The 24,069-nt window shown below is 36.2% G+C and overlaps 1 protein-coding gene across 22 annotated transcripts in view; it reads right to left on the bottom strand.

Annotated features, from left to right (window-relative positions):
• Nucleotides 1-24,069, bottom strand: part of CCNT2 (cyclin T2) — a 48,140-nt gene that overhangs the window by 9,815 nt on the left and 14,256 nt on the right. For 4 of the 22 annotated variants that reach the window (XM_082465837.1, XM_082465852.1, XM_082465848.1 and 1 more), the window contains 4 exons: nucleotides 8,764-8,892; nucleotides 6,884-6,944; nucleotides 4,562-4,624; nucleotides 1,286-1,331 (listed from right to left, as the gene is read on the bottom strand). In XM_082465837.1, coding sequence (XP_082321963.1) covers nucleotides 1,286-1,331; nucleotides 4,562-4,624; nucleotides 6,884-6,944; nucleotides 8,764-8,892 — 299 coding nt within the window. The other 18 variants (XM_082465855.1, XM_082465856.1, XM_082465841.1 and 15 more) reach the window with 16 other exon arrangements.

The following is a 24,069-nucleotide window of genomic DNA, read 5'->3' as shown; positions in this document are numbered from 1 at the left end:
CTACATACAAGTAAAACGCTTTAAACTTTCTTTGGTGGTATTTTTGTTTCTTTTGTAATGTCATGGCAAAAAACTAAAGAAAAAGCAGAAGACTGTAAAACTGACAAGGTGATTTCAATAACACATCATAATCAGGGATTACCACTTGATGTGGCTTAACAAACATTAATTCTTAAGTAACTCAGACAACTTAAAACCTATCTAGGTAAAACTATCTTCTTCTCAGCAAAGCCACAGAGGAAACTTACCTTTTGCTGAACAGCTTGAAGGCCCAATGTTGTTAAATACTACAGAAATACTACCTCTCTCCTTCCATGACATGCCAAAGACTGGGCATGTAGCATGTCACAGCTAGCCTTTTCTAACCAAAGTTTTAAATTTAAGTGATTTTTTTTGGCCTTGTTGTTCAGAATTTCTAGGGATAGAGGTTAAATCCCAATAACATATACCTAAGAAAATATATTGGCTTTTGCCAATCCAAAGTTTTAAACAAAACTTAACAGTGTCACAAGAAATTAAGGACCACATAAAGATGGTATGGTCCACTCCTCCCCAATGACTCATTTTAAAAACAAATTTAAATCATTAATATAATCAATCTAGAACAAAATTAATATATTAGATGTGAAAGACTTTTAAAAACTATTCTTCCAATTCAGTTTCAGAATTGATGAAAATGTCTACTGATCAAGCACAAACCCATACCATTCTTTATATGAACTGAAGAGGAAGTTTTTTTTTTTTTAAGTAAAAATTATACTTATGCAAATCAAGGCACTGATAGGACGTGACTACTACTAATCTACTACTGGCGGGTATTATCTGGAAAAAAAAACCCAAGTTATATAAATTTTATTTATTAAAAAAGCTTTAATGATTATTTTAAAGTTAAGATTGGATCAATGTGAAATTTTTAAAAATTGTCATTTAACTATAATTGTAAACTAGAAATAGCTTTATACTTACCAAGTTGCTCGAATTTCTACGTTAAGTTTAGCTCTTTGTAATCTTTAGCTGCTATTCAGGCTACCAATTTTAGACTTATGCACTCACAAATCGAGAATATGTCATCAAAAAGCACCACTACACTTCACATTGTGCATTTAACCCCTCTGTGCCAAAAGTCCCTTGTACAATACACCGCAAAGCAGACAGGAAGGTACCACCACAGTAGATGGTCCAGTCTCCTGCTGCAACAAGGGTAAGAGACACATTGAGGGGGCCCTGCATTAAAGGAAGCTATAGTGTGCTACAACAGTGCAACAAAGAGGGTCAGGATAACAACCTGTTGGTAGCCATGAAATAGGATGTCTGTGCCAAATCCTTGCTTGCTGTAAGAAAAGAAAAAAAAAACGAAGACAATACTATCAGCTTTAACATGCTACCATCGAAAAGTTCTCAACACAACAAAAACTTCAAAGATTTGTACACAAAAAGTAAATTTTACTTACTACTTACAAATATCACAAGAGCGCCATCATTTTCTATACTACTGAAAATCTTCAACAACATTCACTCAAATGTTTCTTGCTATCCCCCAAAGATCTGAGAAACAAGCCGATTTGCTTTTAGCTAGCCAGTTACAAGGGCTAAACTTGTTACTAAGTTAAGCATCTAGTCAGCTAAAAGTTGCAATAAAGCATTCTCCTGGATTTAAAAAAAAAAAAAAAAGAAGAAGAAGAAGAAGAAAAGATTTTGAAGTCTAATACAAAATACAAAGAGTTGCCTGCCAGACTTAATCCTCAGTCATCATATTTAAGTTGGTTTAAGTACTTCCACCAAAAGAAAAAAACAAAAACAAACCCCCAACCCCCAAACTCAGAGAGGACAAACTGCTCAGTTTTTCATCATGCTACTAAGCATCAACAGAGAATAAACAACCTAGAAACATCATAAGGATGTAGATATAGAAAACACCACTGTATTATTTTTAAATTATATAATCCAGTTAACCATAATGTTAGAAAAGATACAAGTACTCTAGAGGGAATCAGGATGCTTCAATACTGGTCCTCAATAGAAAAGCAATTTTTAACAACTAGCTTCTTGAAACACTGAAATTGAAAACAGTTCCCCTCTCCCTTCTTCTGCTTCTTATTCTTCCCAACAGGGATGCTTCTGCTATAGTCTCCCCCTTTTCCCCAGTTACATTCATAATCACTGACATACCTTTCCTCTCTGCTCACCTAGGATCAGTTCACCTCAGCTCACCCCCTCTAACAGGTCTCAAATTCCTTGCCCTCTCCTATTTTTATTTGTGGCACCTGTAATTCCCCGCTGCCCCATGTGGATCATCAACATAAAGGTTTACAAAAGGGATTTGGGTTTAGCAGAGTTGTGCTAAGGAAGAGTATCAAAGCATCAGATGTCTTGGAGGCAGTGTGACTTAAGTATGGCATTCTTTCCTGGTGGGGAGGGAAGGAGAAATCACAGAAATGAAAGGTCCCTGTAAAATGACATCAGCCAATCCTGCAGCAAAGTAGCATAATAACTTTCTCATCTCCAGAGGTCAGGGGCAGGGGAGAACTTCAAAGAACTCAAACCTTTTACCCTCACCCCCACCCACGAAAGAATCAAAACATACAGAAAAGTAAGTAAAAGTAAGTTTAAATTGCTATTGCAGTTTTCACCTCAGAATATGTAAATTCAATAACCCATTAAAAGTCATTGAAACAGAGAAGAATGTAGGGAAAATGTTCTTTTGTTAGCTGAAAGTGGTTTTAGGGGCAAAGGAAAAAAATATACCTAACACGAAAGAACATTTTAAAAGTGGAGTAAGATGCAAATTACAGTTACTTGAAATGTTAGTCAGACAAAATGATGTTAAACACATATGAGAGTCGTACTAAAATTTAAGAATTGGTCACATTTTAAACATTAACAACAACAACAACAAAATCAGATTTAAATATTTTGCTTTGGATGATACATCAAATTCATAGTTTTTGTAAATGTTTAAATTTTACTATTCAATTTTGCAAAATAAATGGACTTTAATGTCTCTAGCTTCTTTAGATAGGATTTAAGAGAAGCTGACTCAAATTTCACAATAGTAAGCTGAAAATTCAGTTTCATTTCCTACTAAGAGAGTGTGTGTGTGTGTGTGTGTATATGCACATACACCTACATATTTTTTAACCTATAGTTAATATCTTCAACATCTTTCTTTTCAACTTAAGGCAAGTTATATGGCTCTCCATTATTTAAACAGAACAGCTTACCCTTTCAAGTTTTCAGGAAAACAGAACTTCTCTAAAGCTCTATTTCTTAATCCAACATCTACACTAGTTATCTATACAATTTTATACTACACTGTAATACTGAGGATGAGAAAGTGCTATAAAATATATAACCATGAAGAATAGAAACCAAAATTAAATATGTTCTAGTTTAGTTTATAAATGATAACATTTGCTTTTAGGATTAAAAAAATATAAATGGGATTTTTATTAGTCCATTTCTTAACAATGACAACTGTGGTACCAGACAACAGGTTTGTCTGTTTTAATATGTAGCCATTAGCATAGTAATAAAACCTTAACCTCGGTATAAAGTGAATTCAATTTAGAATGAATAAGAGAACATTTAGGTGAACACTAGAAACAAGGCCTTCAAAAGTCTTATGCATTTTGTTTAGAATAAACCTAAACAAGTCTGGTGGTAAAGGAATGAAACTGCAAAATTTCATTTTCAAAAAGAAGTATCAGAAAAAGGCACACTAAAGGTTCCAAGTGGTTGCTATTAGTGTGCAACACTTCACATGGTAAACAGGAAAGTAGAAGTAGTACTGCATGCATCTGTGTGAAAAATTATTTCTAGAGATACAACGATAGATACATAGGATTCATTAACAAGAGTAGAAAAAATATATACCACATGCTTTATAAGGAGTAAAGAAAACAATACAAAAACTTTGTACTCCTGTTTATAAAAGGTTTAATAAGTATATCACATGCTGTTATATATCATGCTATATAATAATTTCTTCATTATACACAAAAAGGAAACCATTTTTAGTAATGCTAAAGAACTTTGAAAAATGTATTAAATCAATTCTGTTCAAACGAACATGGGCAAAACATTTCCCAAAATGACAAATCCGCTAAGAAAGGCAATTTTTATCTGAAAGATTTGAATCTGACCTCCAAATTCTTAAACCGTAATCACTTTTCAGGAAGTCAATCAAAGTTTGACATAAACTGGAAATTAGTACTATTTTCTGCACCTATATGTTAAATTTGGCCTACATCTTAAATACTAACTGAATTGGGATGGGCATAGCCCAATGGGGAAGTAGAAAGAGTCCTAATATTTGCAAGCCTGCTAATTTTTTAGAGAAACAAGACTCTCACCTAAACTTAAAGGAAGCTAATTCACCAGGAAGAACCAAATATAGAAGTAGATGAATAGGTAGGTGTAGAACACTGAAAAATAATGCTTCAAAATGACATTTCTGCCATTTTAATAAAACTCAAGAAAAGGCTAGAAGAACAAAATAGCATTCAATTATCAATTCTAGACAATAAAAAGCATTAAAACTTAATTGAAAAGTTTCGCTTACCTCTTACTAACTGGGTACATTTCACCACATCTGTGTGTGGGTGTTCAATGGTGATCTCAAAACCTGAAATGAAAAGCACTTTTTTTCCCAATCACTTACCACTATAATACTTGCCTGAGAAATGCCACTCATCACACAACCATAAACGTATATTTTTCATTATTAAAAAAACTCAAAGACAAGTTTCTCATCACTGACATGTTTATTATACCCCCAATCATAAGAAATAATATCTTCTCAAATATAGTGTTCCAATTATGAAAACTGACAAAGTTATTTAGAGATAAGTAATATTTATTCAAAATTCTCAATTACAATTAGTTTGAGACTATCCTCAAGTTAAAAACAAACTAAAATCATGACAAATACAATTATTAAGCTTGCCGCATGGTTTAAGCAGGGAATTCAACTAGTAACATATTTCTTAAATATATTCCAACTCTTTCAGAAGATGTGAAAAGAACATTTTTCATAAATATAACCTTTGGGCCACAGTGGGAGAAATGACCTTTTAAATATGGTCCTCTTATTTTCTCACTGTGCCTTAAATCAATGGGTTTCAGTTAGCTTATAACTACATTTCATTACTAATAACAATGAAATTGTTAAGGCAAGTGAACCTTATAGGCCTCAAGATTAAATCAGTTTCTAAAACCAAAGATGACATGTTGAAAAGCTATCATGTCCAGTCAACCCCTTAGGTAGGGCAGGGTTTTTCCGTTTCCTTTTTTTTTTAAAGTGGAGGTCGTTGTATGGTGCCTTCAGCAGTGCTAAAGGAATAACATCCTAATAAACAGATTATCTGGATTTATAAAGTTATTGTGTGGTCTCTTCATATTTCTACTGTTATTAAACCTGCAAAATCCCACTTTAACAAAAGCCATAGTTATATCTTGTAAATTCTAATGCTCCCCTTAAAATAATGCTATTCATTCTCTGTGTTTAAGAATCTTGTCATCAACAATATGAATACGATACATTGATTTTATATGATAAAATAACTATTTTAAAATGTTATTTTCCTTCAACTTTCATTATTTGTAAAATTTCATATTTATATAATAAAATGGTAACATGCTAAATAATTGGATTTGGAAGGAATAAAAAGATTCTCACTTTTATTTTTATATATTTATATTATAAAAACTTTCAACAAGTTATATGTGTTTCAAACAACCTACTTTTGTAATAAAAAGAATCTGTCATGATGGAAAGCTATGATTATTAGACTTCTATTCAACATTTGGGAATGGAGTATAAATAAGATAAAAATAACTACCATAATAAATAATGATTATTTATGAAACACTATGTGGCAATTTTTTAAAAAAACAACCTTTCATCTTCAAATTCACAATGCTAAAGCTACATTATTATTCCTCCTTGCACATACAGAATGGCGGTACGAAAGGTAAAGGAACTCTGACCAAGTTTAGAAAGCAAGTAAAGAGGCCTACATATTTAAGCGCAGATCTCCATAAAGCCTATGTTCTTCCCACTACACCCTCCTAGGTTCTTCCAGAAGTAATATATGACTGTACACAGTCAAAACCTGCTTAGGGCTCAACCTCCTCATGAGTAAAGTAAAAGATTAGAATAAATGATTTTTACAGATACTTAAGTTGCACAAACCCTGCAGACAATATAACTTTCAGACAAGGACGATCAACATTTAAATAACTACTATGTCACATTTAAAATGATGTGATAGGGACTTCTCTGGTGGCACAGTGGATAAGACTCCGTGCTCCCAATGCAGGGGGCCTGGGTTCGATCCCTGGTTAGGGAACTAGATCCCACACGCATGCTGCAACTAAGAGTTCGCATGCCACAAGTAAGGAGCCCGTGTGCCACAACTAAGGAGCCTGCCTGCCTCAACTAAGGAGCCCACCTACCCCAACTAAGACCCAGTGCAACCAAATAAATATTTAAAAAAATAAAATAAAATGATGTGATAAATTCATAAGCTCTAGTACAGCAGGACTGCTATGTATGTTTATACATATTATAGTCATACACAATAGCCCTAAAGGACCATTTTATTCCCCAATGCAAATCCAAAATGAAGCACAGTGTCTCAACTATCTGAAAATATAAGAAATCACATTGAAGGCTATGTTTGCCTTTCAATTAAATGCTAATAAACACAATTAAATTTTAAAAAATGGCTTCCTTAGAACCAGGCAATACTACTCTGGAACCAAACCTTATTTTCAAATGAAACTTTCTTCAATGATAAAATTATTCCAGAAATCTTTTCCTTTATTTAGAATACTGCATTGAAGAACACACACACAAATAATACCTGACATAAGTACATACCTAGGGTTTGTAGCATTATGGTTTCAAGTAAAACCAGTTCTTGAGTCTGCTGAAGGTAAGCCTGCCAGGTAAAAATAATAATATTAAAATGCTTAATAAACATAACACTACTAGACTATGGGACTGTTAAATCTCATGAGTATTATAGATTCATTACGAACTACTACAAGGTAGTTTGGAAATATGAAGAAAATAAAACTGAGGGTGATAGAGAAAACCTATTTTCTGTGATAATTCTAAATTCAATTACTTCTAATACAGGAAACTCTAAATTCAATTACTTCTAATACAGGAAATGTAAACAAAGCAAAACAAAACAAAACAAAAACCAATCTAAAAATAATAATATGAAAGGGAGTAGGTTAATTGAAAAAAGACATCTCCAGTCTGTAAGGTAAAACTTTACCCAGGCATTGGTGCTTCAGGACTCATTAAGGACAGGAAGCGCCAACCCAAGTAAGATTAAATTCAAACTGGCCTTTAAAGAAAAGGATTCATCAACTCACTCTAGGATATTTCATGTGGTAATTCCTTGACTGTCACAGTAGGTCAGTGCGTTATTTTTTAGAATTAAATTCCTCTCTTCAGAAAAGACAAAATAAAACAATCCCTCAAACCCCTAGATCAAAAGAAAAAATTTTAGCTATAAAATACCAAAACAATGTACCATACACCTGTGGGGACAAAAATAGACGGTCTTCTCCCTCAACTTCAATAAATCATTGCCCTAATGTAATTACTCGGGGAATAAAAGGTAGGAAAACTTTCCTGCCATCTCATTCTTATATCATGACAATTGACAAAGGTGATAAGAAAACTATATTATATATAAATATTCATTTCTGTAAGGACATATTGCTAAACTTAGAGTGAAAGCACCTTTAATTTTATTTATGCCCATTTTGAGATCACTGAGCTGAATATTAAAACATAGATTTTTCTATTATTTGAACAATACCCTAAGCATTCACAAGAAATAATTCTGAATTTGTAAAGTTAATAGAAACTATAAGAAGTAACTTTAAATAATCATACATTCTCTATTATTGAAAGGCTACATTAATATTTTAGTCCCTTAAAGCCAACATGTAGGATAAAACCTGTCATTAATAAAATCAGATATATTTAATTTGGACCTTAAACTTGATCCAAATCAAACTGAATTAATACAGTCTGGTAGTCATTCAGTAGTTAACAGTTCCTGATAAAGCAACTCACTTACATAGGAGTGCTAGAAAAAGGATTTCAAAGGCCCAGAATGCTAGCTTCTGTTTTAAGATGTCAGAACATTTAAAAATGGTGTTTTCAAACAAGGTCTATTGAAACATTGGTGATGAACAAGCTGTTTGTAAACCAGTATTACTCTTTAGGAAAACAAAAATAATTTCAAAATGACACTCATGAAAGCATGGTAAAATAAATCTTTATGTATCAGAGAATAGTTGTGGCATCCACGCATTAATAAAGGAACACTTCTATAAAAAGAGTAATTACTGGTCTAGAGATAAATCCAGAGGTTTTTCTATTCCCTCATTTGCCAACAATTTAAGAAAATTATATATCTCTGGTCTTAAATACACCCAAACGATGGAGGTGATATGATACACCCTCTACATATATCACAGGTTTGCTGTGAGGATAAACAAAATGTGAAACACTTAAAAAGTACCTTTGAATCAAAGCTTTACATGATGCAGAATGACAATGAAATTCATGAACATAACATGAAATATGTTTCTGTCAGATCATTTCCTGGTATTACATTCCTAAGTCGTAATAGTAATAAGCAGCACTGGAAGGCAACACTAATTGAATTATATTTTTATTAAGTCTAAATAATGAAGAGGTTTCAAAACCCAAAACATCCAATTTTTACATACATCACACTTAGTATCCAGCAGTGGCTCTAGGGGATGAAGACAAGCATGTGCTACTTTGATAACATGTTCAAGTTTTCGAGCCTGTTCTTCTACTTTTGCAGCCAAAAATAATGCAGTAGGTGATATTATCTGTGGAAAAGATAAAATTTGGTGATTTAAAAACAAATAAATTTTGGAAACACCTTCTACTTTCTAAGGGGGGGGACATGCAAGAAAGGAATGCAATATTAATAGTATGAACTGAAGTTGGGCTATGACGAGATTAAATTTTTAAAAAGTTATTCATTAGATAGAACTAGTTACCTGAGTCTATAAAATCTGTTTTACTTGTTTTGCAAGTAGAATTCTAAAAGGAAAAAGACTTATACTTTAGCTAAAAGAAAGTTTAAATAATATTAACACACATTGTGGAGGTAAAGGAAAAAACTCAAGCAAAATAATGAAGTCAAAGCTTTAAAAAAAAAAAAAAGAAAGAAAGAAAAAAGAAAAAAAAGAAAAGTGGGTAAAGTATACCCAGATTTTCCCTCTTTTGAGGCAGTCACCACTTACTAGGATTCTTTTAATCAATGCTTCATTTTGTGGCTAAGAGCTATACAATCTTGCTCAAGAGAGAAAAAGAACAAGAATCTACAAGGCAAAATAAGAGGATTCTGAACATGAAACTGCTACTTAATATCTCTATTACTTCAATACAGCAATATTAAAAGTAGCTAAAAAACCAGGAAATATAAACATGTAAGACAAACCAATAGAGTAGAAACCTTTCTAACTGGAGATGAAAAAAGTAACTTTTGTTTTTTTAGCTTTAGTAAGTTATGTTCTTGGGATAGAAATATAAGAACATTGCACTATAGAGATATTGACTAAGAGAACAACAATTCTGAGCAAATATTTATCCAAAAACTTAGTAGTAAACCAAATAATTGCTGACTCAGAAAACTGGCATAATTTAAATTCAAATAACATTCTAGGAATACATACAAAAAATATGTCATGAAAAGATAATTTCTAAACATCAAGATTCAGGTACATTATTTTTCAAGAGATGAATATCTGAGTCTAACTGCATCTGAGGGGTTATCAATCACTATACAGAAACAATGCCAAAAGAAGGAGGGGAGGAGAGAGAGGGGGGCATAAATCAAGCTACATGATTTGGGTAGTTAACATAAGGAGAAAATTTGATACAGGGGAGGTGGACCCTTTCTTCTGATAGCTTTTAAAACAACTTATAAATATCATTCTTGAGATATAAAATTTAATCACTGAATTTTGGATCTGAAAGGGGCCTTCTCTAGTCCAACTGCATTTGCAGATGAGTAAACAGAGTAAAAATGACTTCACGAAGTTCTCTTCCTACGTATAAATCTTTAAAACATACCTAAAATTAAGTGAGTTTCCCTACAAACAATCAGATATAATGTTACCTTAAACAGACTGAATAATTCCATCTTGGACTTTCAATTTATTTCAGTCTCTTAAAATTAAAATTACAACAGGAAATGGTTTAAAAAATTGAGAATGCTCAGAAAAGCAACTTATTCTTAGTTTTCATAGATATAGACTAAACTGTTATTCTTTACAACAGATTTAATCAAGCAATACCAAAATTAGTCAATATCCTTGAAATACCAGTTATATGGCAGTCATCCAGGGCAGGGGGGTCCCTAAGATGGAGAAAGTGTAAGATAACTAAGAGTGGACAATTATCTTCTATCTGTTCTGTCATTCTGTCTACATACTGAAAATTTCTTACCACTGCTACCTAGTCTGTTTGATTAATTCCTTTTCTATTTAACAGCTTGCCTCAAAAGATCACACCCCCCCAAGGTAAAATTCCCGAGTCAGAGCAAATTGCTCTTCTTTATTCAATAGGAAACGGTGTATTCCTCTGCCATTGTACTTACACTGTACTCTAACTTGGGGTTTATTAATTTTGTCTGCCCTACCAGTCTAGAAGCAGCTTGAACACAGAGACTAAATTATTCATTCGTGTTCCCATTACCTAGCATTGTGCAGCTGCTGTTCAAAATACTTGCTGAATGAATGACATGTGGATAATCTATATATTAATATAAAGGCACCAATATTAAGTTCAGAGTATTCCAAATGTCACAACAAAAAATCTAAGAGCCAATGCCAAGGTAAGAAAGAGACACTCAATAAAATGAAGATACTCTTAGTTTCCCACAATCTCTCATTTATTATCTCGTTCATGTCTAAGAGGGAAATGGCTAAGTCAACCTTCAAATGCTAGAACTCTTTGTCAAACAGTGAAGCAATACAGGCTCAAGTGAAAAGTCAAATAGACTGAATTTAATATTAATATTTAAACTGTCTTCCTAACACCAGAATTTCTCTTACTTGCCTAAAGGGCACTTCTAAAAGTCTCCAATGAGTTTTTCTTGGTAAAATCTCTTAGGACTCCCAGTCACAGCTCCATCCTCTTCAGACTTTTTGTAAACCTCAATATCAAGAAGCACTTTCAAACCACATAGCTCTTCTCCTTAGAAGACAGTCTCAATGGACACAAAATATGCATGCTAGTGAATGATTCTAAAATTCTACAAAAAAGTTTTAAAAATTAAGTATTCAAGGAGCTAAGCAATGATCTTCAGGATAGGTTCCTGGTTTATTTACCCACACTCCTCACAGAAGTCTTTCTGTTCTCCCTCTAAATAGGGCTCAATTCTCATCCTCCTCCAGTGCAACTAATACCCAACACTCTTCCAAAGTTCCTGGTGAAATCCACTACCTCCATTCACATTTCCTCCTCTACTGCCTGCAAACATCTTACTCCATCAGGGCTGTAAAAACAAAACAAAACAAAACACCTTTTTAGATACTTTGTGAATATCCATGCGAGGCTTTAATTTTAAGGATGACTAAGGAAGGTAATCAAACTAGGTACCACTGTTTTTTGTATGAAAAGCTGACTTTGTTGTGTGGCTTATTAAAACAAAAATAACTCAAAAACCTTTAAGTAACGACAATACTTCTAGTTGGTCGGTGGCTTTTAAAGGTGAGCATACTTTTGAAGGCAACAAACATTCATTAGCAACCTTGGTTCAAAGTAAAAGAATTCACACCAATATTGGAGTAGACATTTGGTTGGTTCAAATGACCAATTACAAACTGAGATTCAGTTCACTGGGGACAGGGACCATGCACTCTTTATCTTTTGTGTTCTGGTACTGAGTTTAATAAACTTTCTCAAGTTACAGTAACTAAAGGGAAGAAAAACTGATCTTTAAATAGTGTCCACAGTTTGTCACTCTAACAGATGTACAACTATTTCAAGGGCATATTACATTCTCAAAACAAAACAAATTTCTACAGAAATATACCATACAAATGATGGAGAGGGGGAGGTAGAGGTGATGAAGCCAGCTGTAGCACAGTAGTCAGACTGCCTCAGTGGAATCCTGGCTCTGTTATCTGACTAGCCTAGGCAAATTACTTATTCTCTTTGTGGCTCAGTTTCCGCATCTGTAAAATGGGAGAAATAGTATCTGCTTATAAAGTTGTGGTAAGAATTAAATGAATCAATATATGTAAAGCACTTAGAATAGTGCCCCATAGTAATATGACTCAAATATTATTATCACTATGCTGCAAAATGAAACAACAGTTGTGTATTTTTAGGGTTGATCTTAAATTTAAAAAGTGATTTAACACGCTCATCAAAATTCCCTTCTTTCTTGCTCACCTTCTTTCTTCCACGGTTAAACTCAATTCTTTAAAGGGTTCATTGTAGTCCTAACTAATAAGTAGATTCAAACACTGAAATGATGACACTTGACTTTACTTCAATGATTACACTTGTACTCCTCTCTTCCCTTCTCTCTCCAGTTGTTTTTACATTCTTCTCTTATTCTATTCCTTTGTATGTTTCCATTCCTACCTCTTGATCTGACTCCCTTCCTTCTCCATCTTTCTCCTCCTGCCCATTCCTGGCCGCTGTCTCCCCTTCTGCTCATGATGCCCTCACTGCTGACATTCTTCACTCTCCATTGCTGGCTTCAACCCTGATAGTTGGAGGCAAGGTCAGTTTGCATTAACAAAAAGGTTGGGTGATTTCTAAGTCACTGAAAATGGCTACATCAAAATCAGTTTCAAATAAATCATTCTGGTCTTTATTCTTTTAGTAGTTAATTTTCTGCATACACTTTGTGTATACATTTTTATTTAAGAACTAGCCATAGCTATTTTATTACTCTTCAACTTTAGATCTCCTAATCCAAAAAAGCCCTAACAGAAGCAAAGACCTCCAAGTCTGCTTTTCTATTTGCTAATACATCATCAACAAGCTTTTTCTAATCTTTTCTTAGGTTTCATCTTTAGGTCCTACAGGCTGGTGAGGCCATTTCTGCCTTGTCCCTTAACTGCCCCAACACTTCCTGTCCCCTAAGAGTAGGAGTAACTATTTTCTGTGCCTTGAAGACGCTTCATTAATAAATATCCAGCTAGTTCTAGGTATCACAGTCTGAATTTGCAACTCACTTGCCTATGGCTATAGCTAAGGAAAAGTGGTAATGGTAAAACTTCAGCAAACACTCACAGAAAGAGGATCCCAGAACAGGAAAAGTAAAAACTTAGATATAAAGAAAAACAGCCCCCCAACAAAGAAGAAAACGGAATAGGTCAAAATGTCCGTTTGTTACTAAGAAAGATCACCAAGCTTCAACAAATTAAACCAAAATTTCAGTACAATGTTAAAAAGGGGTTTAAACCCTTAATTTTACTGCACTGAAAAGACTGGCATTTCAGTGTTACAGAAAATGTCATTAACTCACTCCGGCATTTTAGCTGTTTTCCTACCCATATAATTATGTGTGAGTGTAATACTGTCAACGTAAGAAATTTTATGTTGAGAATTTAAAAAAATCTTCAGGTTGGATGTTATTTGGAACATCTAGTTACATTTAAAAAAGAGCTGGCTTAATAAAGACTGAAAAAATACTAGTATTCAGTATTGCTGAAAAATAGTACTGATGAAGAGAATAGGGCTTGATTTCCAGAGTAATTACATTATATTTAAATACATTTTAATATGCTTAACACAATTTGGCATTTTAAAATTTATTTACTGAGGAGTACCTCATCGTTATGAATTTGTTACAATTTATAGTTTAAAATACCCTCAGCATTTCAAATGTTGGTGGTTCAACTCTCCCTTACATATTCAGCTCCTACCAGCCCATAATAAACAATCATAGTATTGTGAAATAAGAACATTAATGTTGCATATGTACTCTATCATACCACATAAACCTTAAAAAGACCACTTTTCTTCAGATGGCTAAACAAAAACTAATATTATAGAAAAATTAATACTGTGAAGAAGGCCTGATTCCCCAAATTGATCTACACAATCCCTGTCAAATCCCAGCTTCTTTTTTGCAGAAACTGACCAGCTGATTCTAAAATTCATATGGAAATGCAAGGGACAGAGAATAGCCGAAACAACCTTGAAAAAAGAAGAACAAAGTTGGGAAGACTCATACTTCCTGAATTCAAAACTTACAAGCTACAGTAATCAAGACTATGTGGTACTGCATAAAGACATATAGGTTGTGGAATAAAGAGTTCAGGGGCTTCCCTGGTGGCGCAGTGGTTGAGAATCTGCCTGCCAATGCAGGGGACACGGGTTCAAGCCCTGGTCTGGGAAGATCCCACATGCCGCGGAGCAACTAGGCCCGTGAGCCACAACTACTGAGCCTGCGCGTCTGGAGCCTATGCTCTGCAACAAGAGGCCACGACAGTGAAAGGCCCGCGCACCGCGATGAAGAGTGGCCCCCGCTTGCCACAACTAGAGAAAGCCCTCGCACAGAAACGAAGACCCAACACAGCCAAAAAAAAAATTTTTTTAAATAAATAAATAAGTCAGGAGCTCTTAAAAAAATAAAAAAGAGTTCAGAAGTAAACATTATATTTATGGTCAACTGATTTTTCAACAAGAGTGTCAAGGTAATTCAATAAACAGTCTTTTCACCTAATAGTGCTGGGACAACCATATAATCACATGCAAAAAACTGAAGTCCATCCCTCCCTCTTTAACACCACAAACCAAAAGTAACTGAAAATGGATCACAGGCCAAAATGTAAGAGCTAAAACTATTAAAAAAAACTCCTAGAAGAATACAGCAATAAATCTTCATGACTTTGGATCAGGCAATGCTTTCTTAGATATACCAAAGCACAAGTGACAAAAGAAAATATTAATAAATTGGATATATGTGCTACAAATGACACCATCAAGAATGTGAAAAAGACAAGCAATGGAATGGAAGAAAATACTCCCCAATTATTTTTCTGATAAGCGATTGTTACCCAGAATATATAAAGACGTCCTACAACTTAGATTTTTTTCAATAAATACCTACTACAGTGCCTTAGCAACTGCAGTGGGTTGAATCCACAGATGCAGAAACTTGCATACAGAGGGCAGGGCAACTGTAAAGTTCCATGCAGATTTCCTAGTGTGTGGGGGTGGGGTCCCTAAACCCTGCACTGTTCAAGGCTTAAGCATATACAAATGGCCAACACACACATGAAAAGACGCTCCAGACCATTAATCACTATGGAAATGCAAATCAAAACCACGAGATACTACTGTACACTCACTAGGATAACCATAATTTTAAAAAAAGACAGTTTAAGTGTGGCAAAAATGTGGAGCAAGTGGAACCATTTAACGTTGTTTGTGGGACGGTAAAATGGTATGAATACTTTGGAAAACCATTTGGCAGTTTCACAAAATGTCTTCAAAACAGCTATCCAAGGGACTTCCCTGGTGGTTCAGTGGGTAAGACTCCTCACTCACAATGCAGGGGGCCCGGGTTCAATCTCTAGTCAGGGAACTAGATCCCACACGCATGCTACAACTGAGTGTCCACATGCAGCAACTAAGAAGTCCACATGCCTCAACTAAAAGATCCCTCACGCCACAAGGAAGATCCCATGTGCCACAACTAAGAACCGGTGCAGCCAAAATAAATAAATAAAAATAAATAAAATAAATATTAAAAAAAAAAGCTACCTAAGATTACTGAGGTCTAGGTTTAACATACAATCCAGCAATTCCACTCCCAGGTATATACCCAAGAGAAAACAAAACCTTAACTCCACACAAAACCTTGCACACCAATGTTCACACCAGCATTATTCACAACAGCAAAAAATTTGAAACAACCTAGATGTCCATAAACTGATAAATGGACAAATAAAATGAGATATATCCACACAATGAATGGAATGTTACTCAGCAGTAAAAAGGAATGAAGTGCTAATATATGCTACACCATGGGTAAATCTTGGAAACATTATGCTAAGTGTAATACCACATATTGCATAATTCCATTTATATGCTATGTCCAAAATAGGCAAATCGACAGAGACAGAATGGTTGTCCAGGATTGGGAGGGGGGAGAAAAATCAGCAAACTGCTAATAGGCATGGGGTTTCTTTTTGGGGTGATGAAAGTACTATACACTTAGATCGTGATAATGGCTGCACAACTCTATAAATATACCCACTGAATTGCACATTCTAAACTGGTGAATTTAAGGTATATTTTCATCGCCCCCAAAAGAAACCCTGTGCCCATTAGTTCACATCACATCTATTTCCTTAAATATGACATATACGGAGTACTTAACATGCCAGCTTTACAACCAGAACCACAACTTATATTTAAGTATAAAACATTAAGTTAATGCCCCAAAATGCTGTGGGGTGGTAAGGATGTTTCTATCACTTTCCTCATTCCCTAGAATGTGTATACATGTTTATAGTAGCATGTATAGTGATCTAATTTGATTTTCACTTAAAAAAATTACTGTAAACAATTTTATGTACTAAAAATACCTTTGTTATGCCTTCAAAATCAGTTTATAAATTACATAAAGTCAGTCTTCATACAGAAACCTTTGTGTGCCTTGGCTAATGCAAACACTCTTTGCATATTTGTTAACATAAAAATCTGCTCTATTCTATAGACCAAGCTCAGTTTAGAATTACTGTATCACCAAATTGTATAAAATACTTTCTTAGTTCTGGTACAAATAAGCTAAAGCCATCGAAGAAGCATATGAACTATCAAGACTAGCAGACACAAGTATGTGTGTGTGCATGAAAAAAGGTATGAATTATGTGAATATTTTACAATCATTTAATTTTGAGGGAAAAAAGCTGCTTCATGAAGACTTTATAAAGACTTGTATAAGATATGGTCAATACATTCCATCAGTCAACATATGTAACTAGACATATAGAGCACCATGTTTCAAAAAAAAGCTTTTTTTTTTAAAACTTTGAGCTCTTTTCAGAATCAATTTGAAGAAAAATCTAACAAGAATATCACTTGCTTTCATATGTCTATCAAACTCTCTCTGACGGATCATCCACCTTGCTTACCCAAATCTCCACAGAAAATCAGAGAAACAAGATAGCAAAACCAAGAGCCTATGGATGCTTATAACCAAACCACTTAACAAGGAAATCCCAAAATACAAACGGGAGAGGAGAAAACAGGCTACTGTAACCACAATACCTACAGTATCAGCATCTATGCAATAAGGAAAGGGAAGTAATGGGGCATGTGCTGGACTTGATAACAGAAGAAACTCAAAAGTAGCCAACAGGCATCCACTGGAAACCATGGTGGGCCAATTTGAGAACAGCAGCTAAACCTGGGAAAAATTTTGTCAAGTCCAATTAAGTGGATGAATGCATGAGGACTAGAGTAAGGCTTAAAGGGTTGAAGCTAACTTCTATGAACTTTTGAAACTGATCTCCCAAGCCTCTCTTCCAGGACTCCATATTGAAGAAAAGCTTCTGGGAACAAAAAGCAAAATTGGCAGGATAGGTACAAGGCAAAGCAGAGATAAAAATGAGGTAGGGGAACACAGCCAGGAAACCCCAGAAAGCAACCTGCTACATTTCTGAATATTACACAAAATAACAGTGAAGTTAGAAAAGCTCCTCTGAAACACATCTACTTAAAGCTCAGGAAAACTAATCTCTGAAAAGAGTGAGTATCACAAAAAGTATTTAGGTGTTACAAAGATACTATAAGAAAAATTTAGAAGAGTTGTCCCTAAGCAACAAAAATCACACTAGAAAGAACTGCTTTAAAAAAAATTCAACAGGACTTCCCTGTGGCACAGTGATTAAGAATCCGCCTGCCAATGCAGGGGACACGGGTTCGAGCCCTGGTCCGGGAAGATCCCACATGCCGCTGAGCAACTAAGCCCGTGTGCTACAACTACTGAGCCTGCGCTCTAGAGCCCATGAGCCACAACTACTGATGCCCGCGCACCTACAGCCCGTGCTCCGCAACAAAGAGAAGCCACCGCAATGAGAAGCCTGCACACCGCAACGAAGAGTAGCCCCCACTCACCACAGCTAGAGAAAGCCTGCGTAGCAACGAAGACCCAACTCAGCCAAAATTAAATAAATAAATAAATTTATTTAAAAAAAATTCAACAAATGGTACTGAGAAAACAATATCCACATGCAAAAATCAGACCCTTACCTTACACCATATATAAAAATTAGCTCACTATGGACCAAAGACTTAAACGTAAGAACTAAAACTATAAAACTCAGAAGAAGATGGGAAATAATTTTGGATTATAATTTTGGATTTGGCAATGATTTCTTGGATATGACACCAAAAGCACAGGCAACAAAAGAACAAATTTGGACTTCATCAGAATTAAAAACTTTTGTGCACTAAAATATATATATATGAAGTTGGCCTACAGAATGGGAGAAAATACTTGCAAATCATGTATATGATAAAGGATCAATATCCAGAGTATATGAAGAACTCATATAACTTAACAACAAAACACCCAACTAAAATATGGACAAAGGACTTGAGTAGACATTTCTCCAAAGAAGATAAATGACCAATAAACACATGAAAAGATGCTCAACACCAGTAGTCATCAGAGAATCTCAAACCAAAACTACAATGAAATATCACTTCACACCTATTAGAATGGTTATTATCAGAAAACCAGAAAACAGTAAGTGTTGGTGGGGCTTCCCTGGTGGCACAGTGGTTAAGAATCCGCCTGCCAATGCAGGGGACACGGGTTCGAGCCCTGGTCCGGGAAGATCCCACATGCTGCGTAGCAACTAAGCCCGTGAGCCACAACTACTGAGCCTGCACTCTAGAGCCCGCACGCTCAGAGCCTGTGCTCTACAACAAGAGAAGCCACCACAACGAAGAGTAGCCACTTGCCGCAACCAGAGAAAAGCCTGTGCGCAGCAACAAAGACCCAATGCAGCCAAAAACACCAAAAAAAAGAGTGTTGGTGAGGATGTGAAATTGGCATCTGTGTGCATTACTAGTTGGAATATGAGATGGTGCTACTGCTATGGAAAACAGTATGGCAGTTCCTAAAAAAATTAAACCCAGAATTACAATGTGATCCAGTAAATCCATTTCTGGGTATACACCCCGAAATACTGAAAGCAAGGAATTGAGCAATTTGTACATTCATGTTTATAGCACCTATCCATCTGTACATTAACAAATTAAAATGGATGAACAACTGTAGTACAAACATACAATGGAATATTACTCAGCTTTAGAAAGAAAGGAAATTTTGACACATGCTACAACAAACATGAATCTTGAAGACATCAGGTCAAGTGAAATAAGCTAGACATGAAAGTTCAAATATTTTAAGATTCCACTTATAGGAGATACAAAAGAATAGTGAAATTCATAGCAAAGTAGAATGGTGGTTGCCGGGGGGCAGGGAGGAAGGGGAAATGTGAAGTTTGATTAATAAATAGACTTTCAGTTTGTGAAGATAAAACGTTCTGGATATGGATGGATGGTGGGGATGGGTGCACACAATGTGAATGTACTTAATACCACTGAACTGTACACTTAAAAATGGTTTAAATGTTACATTTTATGTTATATTTTACCACAATTAAAAGACACCAAAAAATTTAACAAACCAACACACCTCCAAACTAACAGACATTAAAAAAATGATTCAGGCACCTTCAAGATGGTGGAGGAGTAAGACATGGAGATCACCTTCCTCCCCACAAACACATCAAAACTACATCTACATATGGAACTACTCCTACAGAACACCTACTGAACGCTGGCAGAAGACCTCAGACCTCTCAAAAGGCAAGAAACTCCCCACGTACCTGGGTAGGGCAAAAGAAAAAAGGAAAAACAGAGACAAAAAAATAGGGACAGGACCTGCACCTCTGGGAGGGAGCTGTGAAGGAGGAAAGGTTTCCACACACTAGGAAGCCCCTTCGTGGGCGGAGACTGTGGGTGGTGGAGGGGGGAAGCTTCAGAGCCACGGAGGACAGCGCAGCAACAGGGGTGTGGAGGGCAAAACGGAGAGATTCCCGCGCAGAGGATCGGTGCCGACCAGCACTCACCAGCCAGAGAGGCTTGTCTGCTCACCCGCCGGGGCGGGCGGGGGCTGGGAGCTGAGGCTCGGGTGTCGGAGGTCAGATCCCAGGGAGAGGACTGGGGTTGGCGGTGTGAGCACAGCCTGAAGGGGGCTAGTGCGCCACAGCTAGCTGGGAGGGAGCCCGGGAAAAAGTCTGGAACTGCCGAAGAGGCAAGAGACCACTGTTTCCTGGTGCGCGAGGAGAGGGGATGCAGAGCACCGCCTAAATGAGCTGTAGAGACGGGTACGAGCCATGGCTATCAGCACAGACACTAGAGACGAGCATGAGACACTAAGGCTGCTGCTGCAGCCACCAAGAAGCCTGTGTGCAAGCACAGGTCACTCTCCACACCTCCCCTCCGGGGAGCCTGTGCAGCCCGCCACTGCCAGGGTCCCGTGATCCAGCGACAACTTCCCTGGGAGAACACATGGCGCGCCTCAGGCTGGTGCAACATCATACTGGCCTCTGCCGCTGCAGGCTCGCCCCGCATTCCGTACCCCTCCCCGACCCAGGGCCTGAGTGAGCCAGAGCCCCCGAATCAGCCAATCCTTTAACCCTGTCCTGTCTGGGTGGGGAACAAACGCCCTGAGGTGACCTACACGCAGAGGTGGGTCCAAATCCAAAGCTGAACCCCAGGAGCTGTGCAAACAAAGAAGAGAAAGGGAAATTTCTCCAGGCAGCCTCAGGAGCAGCGGATTAAAGCTCCACAATCAACTTGATGTACCTGCATCTGTGGAATACCTAAATAGACAACGAATCATCCCAAAATTGAGGCGGTGGACTTCGGGAGCAACTATAGATTTGGGGTTTGCTTTCTGCATCTCATTTATTTCTGGTTTTATGTTTATCTTAGTTTAGTATTTAGAGCTTATTATGACTGGTAGATTTGCTTATTGATTTGGTTGCTCTCTTCCTTTTTTTATTTTTATATATATATATATTTTTTCCTTTTTCTCTTTTTGTGTTTATGTGTATGCTTCTTTGTGTGATTTGTCTGTATAGCTTTGCTTTTGCCATTTGTCCTAGGGTTCTGACTGTCCGTTTTTTGTTTTTGTTTTTTAGTATAGCTTTTAGTGCTTGTTATCATTGGAAGATTTGTTTTTTGGTTTGGTTGCTCTCTTCTTTCCTTCTCTCTTTTTAAAATTACTTTTTAAATTTTTAATAATTAATTTCTATTTTAATACCTTTATTTACTTATTTCCTTTCTTTCTTTCTTTCTTTTTTTTCCTCTCTTTTCTTCTGAGTTGTGTGGCTGACAGGGTCTTGGTGCTCTGGCTGGGTGTCAGGCCTGTGCCTCTGAGGTGGGAGAGGCGACTTCAGGACACTGGTCCACCAAACACCTCCCGACCCCACGTAATAACAAACTGCAAAAGCTCTCCCACAGATCTCCATCTCAACGCCAAGACCCAGCTCAACTCAACGACCAGCAAGCTACAGTGCTGGACACCCTATGCCAAACAATTAGCAACACAGGAACACAGCCCCATCCATTAGCAGAGAGGCTGCCTAAAATCAAAATAAGGTCACAGACACCCCAAAACACACCACCAGATGCTGTCCTGCCCATCAGAAAGACAAGATCCAACCTCATCCACCAGAACACAGGCACTAGTCTCCTCCACCAGGAAGCCTACACAACCCACTGAACCAACCTTACCCACTGGGAGGAGACACCAAAAACAATGGGAACTACGAACCTGCAGCCTGCGAAATGGAGACCCCAAACACAGTAAGTTAAGCAAAATGAGAAGACAAAGAAATACACAGCAAATGAAAGAGCAAGGTAAAAACCCACCAGACCTAACAAATGAAGAGGAAATAGGCAGTCTACCTGAAAAAGAATTGAGTAATGATAGTAAAGATGATCCAAAATCTTGGAAATAGAATGAAGAAAATACAAGAAACGTTTAACAAGGACCTAGAAGAACTAAAGAGCAAACAAACAGTGATGAACACCACAATAAATGAAGTTAAAAATTCTCTAGAAGGAATCAATAGCAGAATAACTGAGGCAGAAGAATGGATACATGACCTGGAAGATAAAATAGTGGAAATAACTACCACAAAGCAGAAAAAAGAAAAAAATATGAAAAGAATTGAGGACAATCACAGAGACCTCAGGAACAACATTAAACACAACAACATTCAAATTACAGGAATCCCAGAAGAAGAGAAAAAAAAAAAGAGACTGAAAAAATATTTGAAGAGATTATAGTTGAAAACTTCCCTAATATGGGAAAGGAAATAGTCAATCAAGTTCAGGAAGCGCAGAGAGTCCCATACAGGATAAATCCAAGGAGAAACACGCCAAGACACATATTAATCAAACTATCAAAAATTAAATACAAAGAAAAAATATTAAAAGGAGCAAGGGAAAAACAACAAATAACATACAAGGGAATCCCCAGAAGGTTAACAGCTGATCTTTCAGCAGAAACTCTGCAAGCCACAAGGGAGTGGCAGGACATATTTAAAGTGATGAAAGGGAAAAACCTACAACCAGATTACTCTACCCAGCAAGGATCTCACTCAGATTGGATGGAGAAACTAAAACCTTTACAGATAAGCAAAAGCTAAGAGAATTCTGCACCACCAAACCAGCTCTCCAACAAATGCTAAAGGAACTTCTCTAAGCAGGAAACACAAGAGAAGGAAAAGGTTTCCTTTTCCTTTCCTGTAAAAAGGTTTGTTACAATAACAAACCCAAAACAAGAGAATGGTAATAGAAACATACATATCGATAACTACCTTAAATGTAAATGGATTAAATGCTCCCACCAAAAGACACAGACTGGCTGAATGGATACAAAAACAACACCCGTATATATGCTGTCTACAAGAGACCCACCTCAGACCTAGGAACACATACAAACTGAAAGTGAGGGGATGGAAAAAGATATTCCATGCAAATGGAAATCAAAAGAAAGCTGGAGTAGCAATTCTCAAATCAGACAAAATAGACTTTAAAATAAAGACCATTAAAAGAGACAAAGAAAGACCCTACATAATGATCAAGGGATCAATCCAAGAAAAAGATAAAACAATTGTAAATATTTATGTACCCAACACAGGAGCACCTCAATACATAAGGCAAATGCTAACAGCCAAAAAAGCGGAAATAGACAGTAACACAATCATAGCAGGGGACTTTAACACCCCACTTTCACCAATGGACAAATCATCCAAAATGAAAATAAATAAGGAAACACAAGCTTTAAATGATATGTTAAACAAGATAGACTTAATTGATATTTATAGGACATTCCATCCAAAAACAGCAGATTACACTTTCTTCTCAAGTGCTCATGGAACATTCTCCAGGATAGATCATATCTTGGGTCACAAATCAAGCCTTGGTAAATGTAAGAAAATTGAAATCGTATCAAGTATCTTTTCCAACCACAATGCTATGAAACTAGACATCAATTACAGGAAAAAATCTGTAAAAAATACAAATACATGGAGGCTAAACAATACACTACTTAACCAAGAGATCACAGAAGAAATCAAAAAGGAAACCAAAAAATACCTAGAAACAAATGACAATGGAGACATGACGATCCAAAACCTATGGGATGCAGCAAAAGCAGTTCTAAGAGTGAAGTTTATAGCAATACAATCCTACCACAAGAAACAAGAAAAATCTCAAATAAACAACCTAACCTTACACCTAAAGCTATTAGAGAAAGAAGAACAAAAAACCACCGAAGTTAGCAGAACGAAAGAAATCATAAAAATCAGATAAGAAAAACAAAAAAGAAATGAAGGAAACGATAGCAAAGATCAGTAAAACTAAAAGCTGGTTCTTTGAGAAGATAAAATTAATAAACCATTAGCCAGACTCATCAAGAAAAAAAAGGG

This window comes from Balaenoptera physalus (assembly GCF_965194825.1).
Source record: "Balaenoptera physalus genome assembly, chromosome: 6".
NCBI lineage: Eukaryota > Metazoa > Chordata > Mammalia > Artiodactyla > Balaenopteridae > Balaenoptera > Balaenoptera physalus.
Note: the sequence above shows the minus strand (reverse complement) of the source record. Positions and strands in the feature narration are given on the sequence as shown.